The sequence below is a fragment of the Lagopus muta genome, chromosome 9 (assembly GCF_023343835.1).
Source record: "Lagopus muta isolate bLagMut1 chromosome 9, bLagMut1 primary, whole genome shotgun sequence".
NCBI classification, from domain to species: Eukaryota; Metazoa; Chordata; class Aves; order Galliformes; family Phasianidae; genus Lagopus; species Lagopus muta.
Window position 1 is genome coordinate 8,490,193 of NC_064441.1, and position 19,351 is coordinate 8,509,543.

General features: G+C 41.5%; 1 protein-coding gene across 5 annotated transcripts in view; it reads right to left on the reverse strand.

Annotated features, from left to right (window-relative positions):
* Nucleotides 1-19,351, reverse strand: part of DIS3L2 (DIS3 like 3'-5' exoribonuclease 2) — a 165,795-nt gene that overhangs the window by 58,931 nt on the left and 87,513 nt on the right. For all 5 annotated transcript variants that reach the window (XM_048954573.1, XM_048954574.1, XM_048954578.1 and 2 more), the window contains 2 exons: nt 18,569-18,648; nt 3,485-3,597 (listed from right to left, as the gene is read on the reverse strand). In XM_048954573.1, the coding sequence (XP_048810530.1) occupies nt 3,485-3,597; nt 18,569-18,648 (193 nt within the window). The remainder of the gene's footprint in view (nt 1-3,484; nt 3,598-18,568; nt 18,649-19,351) is intronic.

The following is a 19,351-nucleotide window of genomic DNA, read 5'->3' on the forward strand; positions in this document are numbered from 1 at the left end:
TTTACAAGATAGCAGGGTTGCATGGCATCACCTCAAAAAAGCTGGGAGCAGGGGGTGCGTAAAAGTAGCTGGACCTAGAAGTGCAGTTAGAGCAGTCCAGAAGGGCTAGGGAAAAAACTTTCACCATGGAAATAAAGGACCTGCAGCCCTCGGAAATCCTTTTTACTGAACATATCCTAGAATCAAGGGCTGTAGAAAGGCTTGTGCTGTCTGGTTTCCAAGCCCATCTCTCACTCAGACCAATAAAAGACATCATCTCTTCCCACCAGCCTAGCAGGACCCAAGGGATACGAAATGGGCACTTCTTCCAGCAAAAGGCTGATATCCACCAGGCTCACAGTTGCAAGTCTGCATTTCAAATCAGACCACATTTCTCTCTGTGTGAAATCTCCTTAGGCCCACTGCTGCTGTACCTGGCCGGAGCAGCAGAGCTCCAGCCCTGCCAGCCCCTCGCACAGCCAGGCAGGGGAAAAGCCAAAGTTGGACAAGGCACTGCAGGGGGTTTCCTACAGCACCGTCACCCTGGGCTTATAAAACACCTGGCCTTCTTACCATGGCCTGCAATGTACTTAACAGTTAGACCTCAGATGGAGGAGTCATTTCAGGCACAGAAACATCTATCCAACCTCCTGCTTGCAAGAGCCCTTTGGGCTGTTTTTTTTTTTTTTTTGCTTTGCCTCTTAGGCTAGCAAAGCATTTCCAGCATCCAAGTGCGAATTTCCAGCCTTAGATTTGTTCCTTGGGAGCATAAATACCGGGGTGATAAAACTTCACACTGCCTCTGAAATCAGAACCATCTGCTGCAGCCACGACACTCACTGGCCAAGTGCAGAGCCCAGTAGCCAGGGCGGCTCTGCTCACTGGACTTGTGGAGCAGTTTTGCAAGGAACAGAGGAGGAAAAAATCAATCAGACCAGCAGGGAAAAGAGAACAAACTCCTCATTTTCAAAAGCCACACAGACAGTTTTGCTCGTCTCAAATAATCCCATTCTGCAACTGCCCTGCTGGTTGGTACAACCACTGCTGACTCCTGGGGTGACCTCATCTCTCCCATGGATCCTATGGGGAGGGACTGCATCAACCAGGAGCGCCCACCCCAGCACCAGGAGGAGGGTGCCAAGGTCTAACAATGGGGCGGGCTCAGCAAGCCTATTGCTTACACACTAACAGACACTCAGAGGAAATAGGCAATTTGTTTATGAGCCAAGATTTCTGCTTAAGAGTTATATCAACACTTCCATGAATTCAGATTTTGAGCAACTCTTTGTTACTCAGCCTGAGATTATCAAAATATCAACACCCCGACAACCTGCTGGTGTCAGAAGTGAATGTCTCGAAGCCCTGGGACTCAGCACGGAGATAGACTTACAGATCACATCTTTGATCTCGAGTATAAAATAGTACCAATAAAATATTACACAGATTTATGGCTGACCTCTCATTCGAGCTGCTTCACACCTAAAATAACACTAAGGGATGTGCCAGAAAAGAGGAAACTGTTTAGGTTTTCTCGCTTCTTAAAATTTGATACACTCTTATTTCAAAAACTTTTGACTTTTATTAAATAGACCGCTAGCAATTACACAATAACTCCCCTTCTGGATACATGTCTCAGGAAAATTAAATATGTGGCTTACTTAACTTCTTTGGGAGGATTAGCATGGTGCTAACCTCTAGCAGAATCACAGCTGTCTTAGGAAACAATTCCATCAAAGGAAAGCATATTTTCTACAAGAGTCACACTACCATCTTGTTTTCAGACTGCTGGCTGCTTTCCTTTGCCCATCCTCTTGCTCCTTTTCACCTACTGCAATTAAAATAGTGACCAACGTTGTGCTTTAACAATCTAACCTGGTTTGTACTCTTAAAATGCATTCTCTGCAAGGCAGTAGAGGGGGCAAAACACTATCCCTGGCTGAGAGGCCAAGGTAGGTGAAAAGCAATTGGAGATAATGGATGTGAAAAGGTAACATATAACTTATTGTAGGCATCACACACACAGGCTTGGGGAAAAAAAGCACTTAGAAGGAACAATTAACTTTTGAATTTAGCTACATTTTCATCAAAAATGCTTATTAAAAAAAAATCCTTCTTTCCAAAAAACTACATGCCTTCAAGCACGAGTGACATGGTGAGCGACAGCTATGGAATCACCCCTACCAGAGGTGGAAGCAGAGCATCACAGAGCCAAAGGCTTATTGACAGAGAGACTGCAGGGCTGGGAAGACTGTGGTGCAAGAACTGCTGTTTCTGTGAGATACACACTGCTCCCCACTCCTGGAGAAGTCAATCTCTGGCAAGGTGATCATTCAGTGAGGTCACTCCTTGGTCTCAACTATGACCAATCCAGCTCAGACACTTCTGCGCTGCTCTCATGGCTGCTCCACACAACCCAGCAATTAGGATGTGCTTGTTTATATCAACAAAGATGCCCCAACATCTAGGAAGGGTTGCACTGGTAAGGTCTTCTACTACCTGAAGCCAAGAGCCAAGCTTCCTGGCTTCAATTCATACACAGTACCTGCAATAGTTCGTGAGCTAGAAAAGGTTTCTGCATGTTCACCTAAAAATGAGACAAAAATAATCATCCATGGATGAAACACGGATGTTTCCTCTGCTCTAATATTATGCTCAAACTTGAACTTTTTTACGGTTTACAAGTCAACTTCAAAAGTGAGTTTAATATTTGCTTCTGTTGTACTAAAATCTCGACAATTAAAAAAAAATCTTTTCAGTACATGGTGAGAAAGCATCACTCCTCCATATGTGGGATACCAAGATGAAAGAAAACTGAAATACTGTGGTTCCTCAAGAAGTGAGATGACAAAACTCTCCATCACTACCACTATCTCCATCGCTATCGCTATTCAGGTTGGATGTTAGGAAACATTTCTTCTCAGAAATAGTGGTGGTACATCTGCACAGGCTGCCCAGGGAGGTGGTGGAGTCATTGTCATTGGAAACATTCAAGAGCCGTGGAGATGTGGCACTGAGGGATGTGGTCAGTGGGCATGGATGGGGGTCAGCTGGGGTTGGACTTGGTGACCTTGGCCCTTTTCCAACCTTAATAATTATATTATCCTATGATCTGCAAATTTTGAGCCTGCAACAGCAATGCAGAGAAACCAAGTAGGGCCGTGTCAAGGTTATCTCCAGCTTGTGATGATATAAACATAGCTTTAAAGCTATGGGACCTGAACTAGCTCCAGGTCCGCAGAGCCCTCCCAGTTAAGCTGCTCCTAAGCTACCAAGCTCTGGCATACCTGAGTTTCTACCCATGGATTGCTGCTTCACGCACTGCTGTTTTCATGAGCTCTGAGCCAGTGCATAGCATTAAGTCTTGTGTTTGACTACACCAGTTCATCAATTTTTGTAGTTTTCTTGCAATAGTAACCAGACTTTGATTGATGACATCTGAAAACAAACTTGCAAAGGTAAAAGGAAAAAACAGTGCTCAGAAGAAAAGAAGAAAAGTTGTTCCTACCTTTTGCACTAAATAGACACTCGTTGCCCTCTCGCTCGCCACTCTATCCAGTGCTGTTTCTTCCAGTACAAAGTAGCTTACATCCGCAATGTGAACACCCACTTCAAAGTTCCCTGAAATCGTACAAGGAAGTCAGTAGGCTGCAGGTAGAAATTCAGGCATTGAGGGAACTGGGGAATAGGGAATAATTCAATCCAGAAGTTACTTTTCCGAGGAAAAGAAAATTATTAAAAAATAAAAACAAACAGTTTTATGATCACAGCATTTTCTGCTGGATCACTTCTGGGAGACATTTCTTGTGATGTGTGAGTCCTGTACCAGCTGTACCACCAGGGCTAGGGAGACAGTAAAGAAAAGGAAAGGAGAATGACAATGTGATTTTCACAAATCTGTTTATCATTCTGACAAGTCTGAATGCTTTCGCATTTTGATCTCTCTGTATTATTCTATGTAAATACTCTGACTCCCCTTCTCCCCCGTATGCTATGCCTATAGCTCACAAAAATGGTATTTCCATCCATCTCTTCCCATCTGAGATGAAAACTATGGTTTCTCAGAACTACCAAATTCACCACCACTGTGACCACAGCTTACCTCATCCCACATCCATATATGAGCGCTCAGGCAGTGGTGGATGCGTGCAAGCCTTTAAAAACCATGTGGCTAAGTATTCACAGCCAAGAGCTTATAATAGTGAGCTCTGCTGCCAGATATGGGATGTGGGACCCCACCTTGCAACCCCCCAGGCAGTACAGGACACAAGTTTTGAGCCTGCCTTGGGATCTCAGAGCTGTACTTGCTTCCAATTCTCTCTGGGTCAAGTGCAAATTGTTGCTGATGTCCACAGAAGTCTTAAATAATTTAGTATCAGGCTATGCAGAAATGCAGCCTTCCACAAGAATATTCTCCCTGTTATCCTGCTTTATCCTCAGATTAGGCTCTTTGTCCTGCAACTACAGTCTACTCTAAAAGTATCTTAATTCAAAAGTTAGGCTAGAGAGGAGCATTACTGAGTTTATTGTGAGGTTTCAGCAATAATTTGACTTTGGAAGTAGCGATCATCCTCAGCCTTGGAAGTAATTAGTACTTCAGTCCAAAAAATTCTGGTCTGCTAATCCTCAAAGGAGCCCATTGACCTTTGTTTTCTCTGGAAGAACGAGACTAGATTTGAGGTGCTTATTTGTAGAATAGTTCTAAGTGTGGCGGGTTCCTAATTATAACATTCAGTTCTTTAGAGGAATTCACTAACTTTGTGGTATCTATAAATATTTTTTCTTTCTTCTATTTTTCCCAAAAAGACAGCATAATAAGATACCATCCTGGTTCTAATCCTGTTTGTTTATACACCTTGCGAAGGATATTATCAAAGCCTTTCTCTCAAGTGTCACATTTTTGAAGGACAAATTGTTAATAGCTGATGTCACTATGCAGTGTATCTGCCTCGGTGCGCACCCAATGGGTAACAGTGCTGGATTTCAGCAGAGCAGGAATGGGAAGAGGTGAATCATAGGGTCATTACGCTTGGAAAAGACCTCTAAGATCACAAGTCCAACCCCAACCCATCCCCACTGGACCCAGTGACCACGTCCCTCAGTGCCGCACCTCCAAGGTTCTTGAGCACCTCCAAGGACAGTGATTCTACCACTTTCCCAGACAACCTGCAACAGCTCCTCCAGTCAGTTTTATTAAGCTGTGTTTACATACACAAAGTACTCTCTGAAGTATTTTCTTGCTGCTTTCGTACCCTTGATAGAGCAGAAAATCACATGGAAGATGGGAGCACTGGGGTTTAGGTTTTTCCACATAACCTATAGTTGCTGGAAAGTCCTGCAGAGAGTAAATATCATGGCAGCAGGAGGAGAGGGCAATAATCCCACTGCACACCAAGGGACAAATTCCACCACTCAGAAAGCTGGGAGAAAAGGCTGCAGATTAAATGGTTCACCTCAGAAAGCTGCCTACAGCTGTGTTGTGATATTATCAGATGCCCTGAAAGCTGTTCTACGTGGATTAGGCATCCAAGCCTGAAACTACTTAAACAGTAAGTCTTAGACTAACAGTTCAACCGACAGGTCTAATATTACACACTCTTGAAGCCAACACACTCAGAAGGTAAAAAAATATTGAACACTTTGAAGTCAATATTGTAATGTATTGACCCTGCAGGCAAATATTGACCAAAGGAAAGGAGAGGGGGTCATTACATCATGCCTTTAATCGCACTTTAATTCAATATGTGCGCTGTTACATACATGAACTTTTTGTCCTCGGTAGAAAATTGACAAACCAAAAAAGATCTCATTGCATGAGATAATAAAACATGGAGTTGGCCAACAAAAACACGTCGTGCGGAGTTGAATTTCACTCAGGTTTCCCACCAGAGGTTCTAAAAGCTGGGGTCAGCACGAGCCCCCTGCTTTTGAACTTTTAATGGAAATTCTATCTAAATATTTTGTTACATACATTGACATAATGCAAACTGGCAGCTCTTGGGTTTGCCTTGCTCAAGTATGAATCACCCCATTTCCCTCATCCCCCAACAAACTCAGACCAAGAAAAACTGAAGATACAGACAGCGATCAACTAATCTGATTTCCCCTGGATGTGCTGCAGAAAATACCGGCCTAAGCCTGCACAGAAATACCTGCTCTCTACTGCTCTCCTGGTTTATTTGCCAATTAAAATGAATAGTATTTCTCCATCTACAAAGTTCTTCCACTAGGATTCTCTTTGAGGTCCACAAACAGTTTTTCTAGTCTCGTTAATTTTTATGACAAACACAGAAGGAGCATTTCACATTGTAAGTCCTATGCTATTTCCCAAGGAAAAAAGAATATGTGCCTTGAATGAAAGGAAAAGAGAGTTAAACCCTCCCACACTTAAAAAGTCTTGCCACAGAGAGGAAAGGGTCGGCAATGCATGGACCAGACACTACACACTGCTATACTGCCTACTCCATACGCATTTTGATGACAAAATCTACTTCTCTAGCAAACATAGGCTTCGTATCTTGGCATGTAGTTCTCCATGCCATCTCCATTTCAATCTAAATTTCTCACAGAATGGTGTATGTTACAAACCACACATTTGTCTGACCCAATTTACAATTCTACAATGAACCTAAAGCTGCACAACAAGCCCTAAAACTAGATACACACTACTAATTTAATGACCTTTTTAATTTCTTAGAGCTTCTACTTAAGAATATGTGGGGGATTAAGCCTGACACTTCATATAGCTGATACACTTAAGCAAGAGCAAAAGAGAGCATCTATTGTAACAAGGTGCTCGGAAGGCTTCTTTCATTCAGGATCTCATAATTTCATTCATTTAAAATCATTTCATTTGAAGGTGGGTGCAGAACTCCATCACTATGAATCTAAAGAGTGGGAGACAATTAGCAATAGACAATGCAGTTTAGAATTGAGCAACATGTGGTATATTGGCCAACTGCAACCTATTTGCCTAGTTTGCACAGGCAGACCAGGCAGCAGAGATGGATAGCAGAGGGGAATATTATTTTAAAGGAGGTCTGCAAGTATGAAGAGGGAAATAGCTGGCCAAATCGCTGACCAAAGAAACTCCCAGGCCAAAACTCTCTGCAAAAGGGATGGATGGCATTTGTGGTGACACTACATGCAGAGACGACCATTTCCTTTTTTGCTGACCACAGCATGAGTGGCTGGAATGGCAGAATGAAACGGACCTGAAATTCTCCAAGTTTCTTGAAGCCTGGATCTCCTCCGGATGCTTACCAAATGGCAAAGCTGCACCCCCAGCACAATGCTGTGCTTCTTTAGAGAAGGTTCAGCTCCTTGATCTGAGAATCCGGTTTGTTTGAACTCACTCCAAAACCCTGTGTGCGTAACACTGATACGATGCTAAAAATCAAAGGACAATGGTTCAAGTGTGGCACCTAACAGAAGAACAAAGAACAAGCTGTTTCTTTTTTCTTCACTGATGATCTCAAGTACTACAGCAAAAGAGTTCAAAGACCTTTCTTCTTTTTTGTACAAAAGACAACTCTAAACAAAAAGGATTACCAAGAAGGAACTGGAAGAAAGGAGAAAGACCTTTGAGTCTGTAAACGCTCCATAAAAACCGTCAACCCAGCAAGCTGTATCAAGAACTTGCTCCAGGAATCAGAAAGTTGGGTTGAATATATCAGAACAGCAGTGAGTTAACACGACGGCAGCAAACCCTTCTCCATCTTCAGCACCCTGGTCACAAACACAGAGGGGAAGGCCAAGCACATTCATTTCGTACTCTGGCACATGTAAATTTTTGGACCACGGAATTTAAAAATGCTACTCCTTGAGGATAAGACAGCAACAGGTAATTAATTCTCCAGCACATGGATACACACTCCTTTATTTCCATCTCACCTTCACTCATCACCCTTCTCAGGAGAGAATACAATCAACCAGAGTGTTACGTCAACTTCAAATCCAACACCAAGTTTCTTGTGCTAACAACTATTTCTGGAGACGTCTGTTACCTCTCAGTTAGGGAGATACAGGAAAGTTCAAAGCAGGTTGCAAAGAATTTGCTCCAGACAGAAAACAACCAGCTGCTTCCAGCAATTAAAGGCAGTTGACTTTTCTGAGGTTAGGCCAAACTCCTGCAGCAAATAATTACAGCTCTCCCTCATTCTCTGCCCTGGGGGTAGCTGGTGCTGCTCACTTATTTGCAAAGCAGTGCTTAGCATCTAGCAGAAGTAGGAAAAAGCTGCTGGAAGTAGCTAAGGATCATTGCAGATCATCAGCATGTGCTTTTAAATGAAAGATCTGACCCATGCACAAGCATCTGTTTCTCTTCAGGACATGCATGTACTACATGGGTACATCGATGGTCCAGGCATGGCAGCGTTCAGGTTGGGACAGGGGCAGAGAGAATGACAGCAAAGAAGGAAAAAGAAAAAAAGAAAAAGAAAAAAAAAGAAAAAAAAAGAGCAATATGGAGAAGAGGAGAAGAGATTAACACAAAACTTACAAGTGGAACTGTGGGAACAGCAAGTTATTTGTCTGCTCGGGAGTCTGAAGATACAGGTGGGTGGCTTTAATTCTCAGCTGAGGTTACTCTTCAAGCACAGGAAGCCAAGCTATTGTTCAGAAAATCAGTGTGCTTTATTTCAGTTATTTTAAAATAACAAAGAGAGTGCTTAAATTTTACTTGTGTGCCCCAGGGCCATTTTGCTTTTTCAAAGCACAGCGCAACTGAGCATAAATGCATTATCTTGTTTACCAGGAAACTAAAGTTTCTAAATTATCATATGATGCTGCTCCAGCCAACGAAATACAACTAATTACACTTTTTTAAAAGCAGTTCATATCTTCTTCTTTCTCAAAAGGTCTCTTCTTCAACATAACCTTATAAAAAGTCTCTGGCAAAAGGAATCAGAATTCCGTACCTCAAAGAGAGCAGGACAAGTCCCCAGGGCACCGAGCAGCAGTTTTCCAACCAGCCACGAATATGACTTCAGGAAAGTTGCAATGACTTGAAAAGAGGAAAAACTCTCTATCCAAACAATAAGCACCTCTAAAGAGTCATGATCTACAAAACACTACACACCACCAGGCACCACTGCCAGCCTGGCCTCTAGGATATACCCCTATTGAGCCCCTCTGGTTTACGTGAGAAACAACCCATAGGAACAACTGCCAGTGATCACCAGCCACAAAGAGACTTTGAGAGCATCTCAGCATCTTATGGATTTCTGAGAAACCATTGATACAAATGGCAGTGCTGGAAACTGATGCCCTCAGCGATCCCAAGAGAACCTGAAAACATTCACAGCTCAACTCTTAAAAACAGATGGCAGTGGGTTTTCTGTGCGTTTTTTTTTTCCTTCTTCCTCTTTAAGTCAAAAGGTCAAAGCAAGATTTTAATGAGTCTAAAATCCAGAATAATTCCTATCTGCTTGTAGTGACTTTTAAAGTGCTGTTCTACTCAATTCTCACAGTCACTCTGACCTTTGGTACTTAAGTCTCTGGCATTGACTGAATGTTACGGAGATGATCATGCTTTTACAAACAAATTTGGGATTGGCTCCAGGTAAGGTACAAAACAGAACTCGTGTTCATTAAGTGCCTTTAGCAATGATGGACAAGTGAAGATGTGAAACAGAGAAATCTACTAGGAAAGGAGTAGTTCATAGCAGAATATTTTTTTTCCCATGACCAACAAACAAATCTTTAAACACTTTCAGAATATGAGGAGATTTTATTACTAAATTAAATTCTGGGAGCAGCTCTTCCATGTGAATTGCATAGCTTTCTATCCGTAGCAGCTAATAAATTCAGAAACTTCCTAAACTCACTTCCTAATAGAATGTAAAAGCTACCTTTTATACTGAAAAAACAAAGCCAGAATGCTGACATAACAAGGCACTTCACACATCATGCATTACGAAGCCCTGAGCTTTATACACAAAACAGCATAACCCAAATCACTTCAGCACTTAAATATTTTGACTAAGGCTAGCATTTAAATCCTCCACAAGCAACACACCACCCAACCTGCCCAACACTGAGGAGTAAGTTCAGAGATGGCAAAATATCATCACAAACTATCCCCAAATTCCTAGGAGTGTGGGAGTCAGTCCTATCATGGGAACACAGAGGAGATGCTGGAAGCATCTCAGCTGGTGATGATCAGAAGTCAGATCTCCAGATCTCACAGAATATACTTTTGTACAAAGGCAGAGAAATCCATAAGCAAGTGTCCTGTCCTCTGGATTGTCAGCAAACCCATGTCAGTTCTTCACCTTGTGATGGGAGATGCTGCCATCCGGACCACAGCTACTGCCTCTGTTGTTCATGAAAATTGCCTTCCAACCAGATGCAATAACTTAGGAGGAGAACAGAAGAGCTCTTCTGTGCAAATGTTACCACTGCACCGTTAAGTCAGATACTTTAACAAAGAAGGAATTATTCTGGGGGAAAAGCACTAAATACTCAGAAGGACAGAATTTACGCAGCATGTACAAGATAAAATATTTAATTGCAGTCTGAAGGACACAGGGAATGATATCCAACAGAGCAAGTGCACAGGATAAGGATTTGTTCACACTGCAGAACAAGAATCACACCGAAAAATACAGATGGAAGTAAGGCAGAAGTACTTTAATAGAAAACATTAAGGCAGGACACAGGACAGTTAGGAACAGCAAAGATAACGATGGAAAATAAAGAGAACATGCCATTTCTTTCATATATCAAATTTGGCCAACGCTGGAGGAGTGTGACCAGATACAACCGCTTCTTATGCAGTGATGTCTACGTCCTACCTTCTGCTCACAAACGTTTCCTCCCTATTCCTGTGCTGATGCCTGACGTACGCTGCAAAAGGTAACAAGTCAGCTGATTTCCTCCATGTCTGCACAAAGATCTAGCAGACTGTGAGGTGCCAAAACAGCAAGTTCCACTGAGAAGTTTTAAAAATTGTATTAATTTACTTGCAAGATTCAAGTGTAACGAGTGAAGAGGATAAGAACCTCAGATACATTAACTTCTCCACTGGGTGACAGTGCTTGCCACATGGCCATCTCTGGGAGAACCTCCAGATGACTGCTCGTGACTTATGCTCAATATGAATCTTTGCTACTCAGTCTAAACCAACCACTCCACAGACAGATGTTCAACCTTTTCCCAAGACAAGTTGTCAAGCAGGTCACCAAGGTGAACTCAGATTTACAGCTCAGAAAGCACTTCTCGCCAGTAGACAGAAGTTGCCAAGGGAGTCTGTGCTTAGCTCTATCAAGCATCCTCTTAGCAGCTATGTTTCCACAGTGACAAAATCAGAAGGACAATTTCTGGCATTCACGTCACAATTTGTTGTTATCACTATTCCAAGAGGTTAACTCTATCAGGAAATCAACAGTCGTTGAATATGAAGAAAAGGGAAGTGGCACCCAGAAGCTTTCAAGATGGATCACAATCTTTTGGGAGTGTAGGATGTCATCTTCTTCCTGAAATGAAGGTTTGGAGTGGGAAGGGACCTGCCTCTCTCCTAAGTCAATCTTTTGTGATATCTCTGCTGAACACAGAAATCCAAGGCTGCTCCTGGGCAGTCAACGAGACCTTGGAATTCAGTGCTAGGCCAAACACATACAAATTACTTCCCCACTGAGCAGCCTTGACATTTCAGCTTCGTTGAGAAGAGAAGGCCGTTGCTGAGATTTCACTCTCAGCCATCCAACTTTTTGTTCATGTTCAGAAACGTTTCCAAAACATTTCCATCTGTGCCCTGTTTTACACTTTGAGTAACCAACGCAATAGTCAACAATCAAGAAGTACTGTAGCGAGCTGCACTGTAAGAAGACATTCCTCCTGTTCAGTTAGGTTCTTAAAATCCATACACAGCAATAAATTATTAGTTACAACAATAGCTCAGTGATTCTGAGGGATCCTGTCATTTTGAAAAGCTGACAACAAACATATACAGCAACAGTACCTTTACTGCCTGCATGAAACAGAACATATGACCGAAGTCAACTGTGTGGCAACTTATTCCTAGCTATTTGTACCCTTTTTGTATCCTCAATTATCTTTGGATTCCTATCTGCTGAATTTGCTGGGAAATCCTGTTTTCTCTAGCTCTAGTTTGGTCATCATCTACCTTTTGTGGTTCTCTATCAACCCTCCTCATCTCTGAGTCCTCTTCAGTGAAAATAAATCCTAGAGAGAGTGCTTTTGAATCAGGAATTTCTGATCCTCTCCTCATTACCCAACTCCTTACATGAATTCTGAACTTTTGTAGGGTTTTTCTTCAGTACAAAGTTGGGCATTACCATTTCTAAGTTAGTATCTAAACTAGGGATATCTGTTGACCCAGGAAAACCCACGCCTCTAAATCCTTGGGGAATTGTCCCAGGTCCTGAATTTATGAACGATTCAAAAGGAGATTTTGCCTGCAGCACCTCTCTTCACTTCAGGAAAATACATGCACTTTAAACAGTAATTCTTCTACTTGTGTTTGTGTGTCCGATCACATGTGCTGCAGCCGATCTTTATTAGATTAGCCCTTTATAGGCAACCTACCTTCCATATTGCTTAAACCCTAACATCCTTTTCCTCTATGAATTTGTTTATGTACTGTCTCAATTTGATCTCTGTTTTCCAAATACAAGGCTTTTGGAATAGAGGTGGAATCTTTATAAAATTTCTATACTTAATACAAAAATCCAGTGCAACAGATACGAATTACCAACAACTAATTCTGCCCAAGTTTTGTGGGGGGAAAAAAAAATCAAAACAAAAAACCCACAATCTTCCCACAAGTAGCTTTCACACAGATGCAAGAAATGCTTTAAAAAAATTATGTTCCAGCAATCAATGCTCAAACCAAATCCAAACTTTCTTGTTCTGCATCCCAGAGCTTTATTATTTTAGTGCACTTGTTCAGGAATTAGGCTTACTCTATTACCCTTTCAATCACCATCTGCTCTATTTCCAGTCAAGCTAAAGAGAGCATGACACTGTTTAGCTCTCTCATTGATTTCAAAAGAGATGAAATTGGTAGGGGAAGGGTGACGCAATTCAACCCTCTGATTCCATTCAACTCTGGCCTTGGAAATTGGAAGTGATGTGTGTTTCCGCAGACACAACCCCATGTTATTTTAAAATAAGAGGTAAAATATACTGTACATGCTGCAATTCCACCAGCAATGCATGGGACCACAGTGTGGGACACAACATTGATCTGGATTTGGCAGAGACCCGACTGTATTTTGCGTATTTCAAAGAATCTGCAACCACAAGTTCTTGATGGGAAAAAAAAGAAAAGGAAAAATGTACCTGCTTCTAATCACTGCAATCTGTCATTTCCACTTCTCTACTGACAAAACGTAGATCCTTAACAAAAAGGCACCAGACTAATCAGCAAGTAAAAGTAGAGCTCAGCTAATTATGTACAGTAGCAAAGGAAAAACCAACCAAATACTACACACAATCCCATTCCTTGTATGTATTCTTTATTTTTCCCACACTTGACTCCTGCTATAAATTTAAGGAAATTACAGTTCATGGTCATTTTGTATTTGACTCATACAGTGACGTGGGTTTTCTGCCATTTTCTCTCTAAACCATGTCTGGTAGCTATTCATCTTACACACTTACCTTACAGAGAAGAAAGCATACTAATCCATAATATAACTTTTGATTCAACACTAGTCCACTCTTCAGTGTTTATCTTCAGCAAATCAGCTCACAAGACTCTAATTACAAATTCTTCCTATAGCCTATGCTGCAGAAACCAAACAGCTTAGCTGAAAGGTTCTGCATCAAGTGTTGCTGCAGCAAATTTCATCCTACAGTACTTATGTGGCTAGAGGGACAAAACTAAATAAGAGGGATTATCTACAACTTAAAACAATAAGTGCGCATAACTTTGCAAAACAAAACCAACTTGGTTCTCACATGTTTGTAATTTGCTTTGGGAAAGAACAAGGATGGAAGGAAAGGAAAAGCAAGTGTTCACCTGAAATGGCAGAGAACATCTTGGGGCTACCAGGGCTCTACAGGCCTATTTCAGTGCAAGATGCTGGAGCTCATGCAGTAGGGATGTCTTAATGTGTCCACAAGGTCCATGGAAAGCAAGCTTTTCCTTTGGGCTTGCAGTAAAAAAGGGGTAACTTTACCATCATACATGGAAAATATTCCTTGAACAGAGATGTGAGTCACACATCTCACTCTCAGATGTCTGCTAAGGACAAAGGTCATGATGCACTTTTCCCAGATTTGGGTCACTAAGTGAATCTCTCCTCTTTGCCCAGATCCCATTTTCATGATACTCGAAAAAACACAGTGTCTTTGCATTCCCCTTAGGTTTATTTGATTTGAATTCACCAACAGGGCGAATGAATTTAAAGGGAAGGGAAAAAACAGGGAGCAGCATATTGCAGAAAGCTCATTTGCTTAGGTCCTCAGGTAAAAATATGAATTCAATGAACGTATCTGTATCTGACCTCACTCCAAAATACAGAAGACCAACGTCACTACAGATAAAAGAAGTCAAACAAACAACCTGCAAAATGTATTTCTATTCTGCAGTACAACGATTCCTCCCACAGTGAGATTTAAATTACTTAAAACTGGAATTACTCTCTGAAAGATGGTAAGCATACAGGAATGAAAGAAAGGCAAGGACCACATTAGTCATCAATAAACACACAAAAAGATGTACCAAGATGCTGCCAGTGCTTCTTTGAAATCAGCACTGGAAGATGCGCTCGTAGGTGAGACAACTCCTCTGAAATGCACCCAATAATTCCAGGTAACTCCTTTCCTATCATGGCCTGAAATTTCAATAGATGGAATTTGGAATTGGCTGACTTTAAATTTGTCAAATTTCACCTCTGTTTCTACTGGTTAGAAGCTTTCAAGCACAATATGACTGCATCAGTCGTGTGTGTTACCAGAAATACATCAAATGACACCTACAAGTAATTCCCAGGAGAAGTTTGGCAAGTGTATGGAACTTGCCTGCTTCCACTGGGACATGCAGGTCACATGGCGTGCTCTTACACGATAAGATCAGCATAAATCTTCAAACTTCTGCACTCCAGAGGAAAGCACTCAGGCTCCAAAGCCATACATTTGCTTTCTGTGAACGCTCCACAGCCGTTGTTCAAACTGAGAGCTGCTCTGTGGCGCGCTCCTGGCTGCAGTCATTCACTAGAATACGTGCAGAAAGGATCACAAAGGAGCAGTGACTGAAATGAACTTGCTTAAAACCTCAGGCTATCCTGAAACAACTCTACAAATGCTGCAGAAACTTGCTGCCGTCCAGATCCATCTCCTACTCCAAGATTATGCTGAGTCATCTAAATGGAGTACAGCTCGTTCATATTTCTAAAGCTGTTACATAAATAACCCTATTTTCATTCTTTATTGGAGCTGATCTCTTAAAATATACACTCACAAGTGCAAACAGCAAGCGTACCTCCCTACTCCTATCATTAAACAATAACGAGGAGCACGACAGTTAATCAAAAGCAGACTTCAATATAAAATCCTCTCAAAACCAGATTGGCCCACTTATGACATATATCCCTGTAAAGTTTCCAACTGCTGCAGTATCTTACTATGAGCTCCATTAAAAATAAAGCTCTTCCCACAGTCATCCCATGCTTCCTTTGCTACTGGGTAGTACTTTATGACAGACTTATGGACTACTTTTGCAAAAAAAGCTTCATCTTTTACTGAATATGTAACATAGGGAAGTCCTCCATCCAGTGACCAGAACAGATAACTGTTACACTGAAAAGTTTTAAAACTAAGAAAAGGTGCACAAATAGACCCACATCTCTGCTTCAGGGCAAAGAAACTGCCACAATATTGAATAAATCAGTAATTAATGTTTGAGGACAATTTCATTCTTCCAAATCAGCCAAAATGCATTCATTTTGGTGCTTGGTAGGGAAAGTGTGAGTAAAGTCTTTTGCTTGCATTTATTTTGGGTCATTTGGGGCATTTTCTGAATCGGGTACTGCGTTTTCTGTTGATTTCTGGAGATCTCCTGACATCATGAGGATGCCAGATATGCGGTTTGTTCATGCTGGCTCTCTCTTTTTTTCTTTTTTCTTTTTTTTTTTTTAATTTTTTTTTTAAGTGTTTAACATATGGGCAAAAAAGATGGAAAAAATAATAATTTCTTGTAACCAGATTTACGTTTGGAATAAAAGCTCTGTTAACTCTTAACACAACTTTGTCCTCATGAGACATGAAAGCTTGCCAGCCCTGGATGAGCTCTTAACCTCTAAAACAACTCTTTGTCATAATAATTGCAGCTAGTATAACAACTTTTAAAGCCAGAAATCCTCCAAAATGCATCAAGAAGCTCCAGTATGCACAAGATTAAGATTCCCAGAAGAGCTCTCCTTAACACAAGGGCTGCAAACAGAATGAGCTTTGTAAGAAAGTGAACCCAAAGGACCTCCAGCACTAGTTTTGAACTAGTTTTGATCCTCCAGAGGGCTCTTAATCACATCTGATGAGTTGTGGAAAACAATATGTGGGTCTTAACAGAGGGCCTATGGGCTGGGACTGCCTCTGCTGGGGGATGCACTTGTCTGCTCTTGAATTTACTTATCTGCCTCTCGTATTTACTCATCTGAGGCTCACGTGCAGGAAAGGGGAATGTGCACAGTGCTCCTGGAAGGGATGCAAACTTTCACTGGATCACAGATTCATTGAGGTTGGAAGGGTCGCTAACATCATCTAGTCCAACCACCAACCCATCACCGCCATAGCACCAAGCCACGTCACTCAGTGCAGGATTCCCACTCCATAGATTTTAGATACAAGCCACACAAACCTTCAGTTTTACTCTCAGAAAGTCAGCTATGCCCTGCCCCTGATTTCTCCAGGCTTTCTTCAGGTCTCTTCAAAAAGGAAGTATGATCTTTGTCCGCAACCTCTGTCCTCTACAGATAAACACATCAGAGATGACCTCTGAAATAACAAGGCCAATGAAGACTTGGGTGGGTGTTCTCTCTCTCTCTTTTAATCCCTTTTTTTTTCTCCCTTGGTTTGATTCCATGAGATGCACTTGTTCCAAAGAGGTTCCATAGATGAAGCCATGTGTGGCAGCACTGCTGACAAATTACTCAGCCTCACAGGGGGATTTTTTTGCAATCAAGAACACATGGGCAATAGCCCAATCATGTCTAGATGCCCCTTGGACATTGCAAGTGGCGATGATCCCTAATGCACTGGCACCAAGTCCCAGGCACGAGCAACGCAGTCTCTGGAAAGGAAGAATTCCTGCCTGAACAGCTATTTTCCCTGAACATGTTCTCCAAAGGATGAGATAAGGATGGATAAGGGAAAAACACAGGTGTATGCACCACAAAAAAGCTGAATGAACGTTCTCATGCTGCACCTAAAACCCATGCAGGTGTGATTGGTAGAGTCTCAGATGTCAGGGTTTCAGTGTCTTTGTTCTGAGTGACTGCAGGATCACTAACGTAGTCATAGATCTATGGATAATTGAGATGATAAAATGCAAAGAGGAAGGGCAGAGTTAAGTTTAGGAACTCTCAGTGAGACTGTATAAACTTTCAGTGAGATAGAACAACAATTTTTCCTTAAACTGGCCTCAAAATTGATTATCATACAATACAATTAGGAATAATTTTATTAGCCTCAAATTTTCTTTCAACTGTTTTTTTGTTTGTTTGTTTGTTTTAATCATCTCTATAGCCCTGTAATGCTATTCTGTAACAAGCTCTAAATGACATGAATATTCATTGGCCACATTACACAGAATGAAAGCAATCAAAACCAGAGAGCCATGTCTGATATCATCATATCATGATCACTAATAACAAGTAAAACCAAACACATAAAAAAGTCACTTTATCTTCTTCATTATTTGTAGATGTGTTAATCAAACCGTGCACTATTTCTAAACCAAGCCTGTTACTGGATCTCATCAAACTAAATGAGCAGAATTGGATAGCAATGTAAGCTTACACGAGTGAAGTTCCTTCAGTTGGAATCATCAAGACTTGGCTTCTGAAGCTTTACTTTCTGTTCTGCTGGCTTATGACATAGTAAAAGCACAAATAAGGCAGTACAGAAAACTTAAAAGGCAACGAGAAGAAGAGCACAACTTGTAAGGCACACTCTGCTCATCTGACTATTCTCAGCATCCCATAAACAAACACTGAGAAGCAATGCAGCCCCAGTGACCTTCAAAAACAAGGTTCCTTTATTCGGGGACTATGCACTCCAGGTCAAACTTCTCCTAGGCTTCAGTATGCAGGAGTGGCATATGAGCTATTCTGCTATAAGCCCAGGATTGATAGGAGGCAGCTGAGATCTGCTCAAATTAAATCACAGCTTCGATTATGCAAAATACTGTGGTTTCTGCATTTCCTGACATCAATGTTACTGCAGACTGCAGTTTGAAGAGATCTGCTCTACAATTTCTGAAAACAGACAGTTAAAACAATAGGAGAAGACCAGTTTAACATTTACTCATATTTGGTAAAGAATACTTCATGACAAATTACATATATGAGTGTGTCAGCTGCTGAATATAAACACTGAGCAGTATTTTGTAAAATATATCTCATACCGTCAGGGAGTTGTTTACAGGACAAAGCATCATCAAGATCTTTGGCAGTTGATGGGTCGATGGTGAAAATGCATTCTTTCCTATCCAAGAAAAAAAAAAAAAGGAAAATTTATCTTCCAGTCATGAAGAAGGCATCAAAACACACAGCCCAGAGACATCCAGACAACAATAACGTTTTCAGAAGACTCAGACTGCTGAAACACCTTCAAACTAATCTGAAAGCCTAGATCTAATCTAACATAAGGTTTTGGAGAAGTGATACTCCTTGATGTTGTGGGTTTTTTGGTTGCTGATTTTAATTTTTATTTTTGGCAGAACTGTTTGCTTGTAACAGCTTTCATCTCATTACCGATTTTCCTCCACAAAAAGTAAACAACTGATCCCATCAAGTTCTCTCTAAAGAAACAAGCAAGAAAAAGTCTTTGTGCCTTGCAGCTAGCGGAAGAATAGATGTTTCCCAGTTGCAAAGCTAAATTAAACACAAATAACCCACACTGCCATGCATAAGAGCACATTCTGGGACATCAGTAACTCCACGAGCACTGCTAGCATGGAGCAAGTGACACAATTACTAAGTGACCTGCACAGGAACAAGTGAGAGCATGTAAAGACACTCAAGGGTTGCAGTACTTTATAACACCTATGTTGCATGTCATATCTCAAGGCAGAAAGTCATGGCTCGGGGTGGCAACTCCCTTCGGGAGAGGTACAAAGAGAACACATCTCCTTCTCTGATTGCATGGCCACCAACAGACTCAGAGGGTAGGAGAGGTGGGAGCAAAA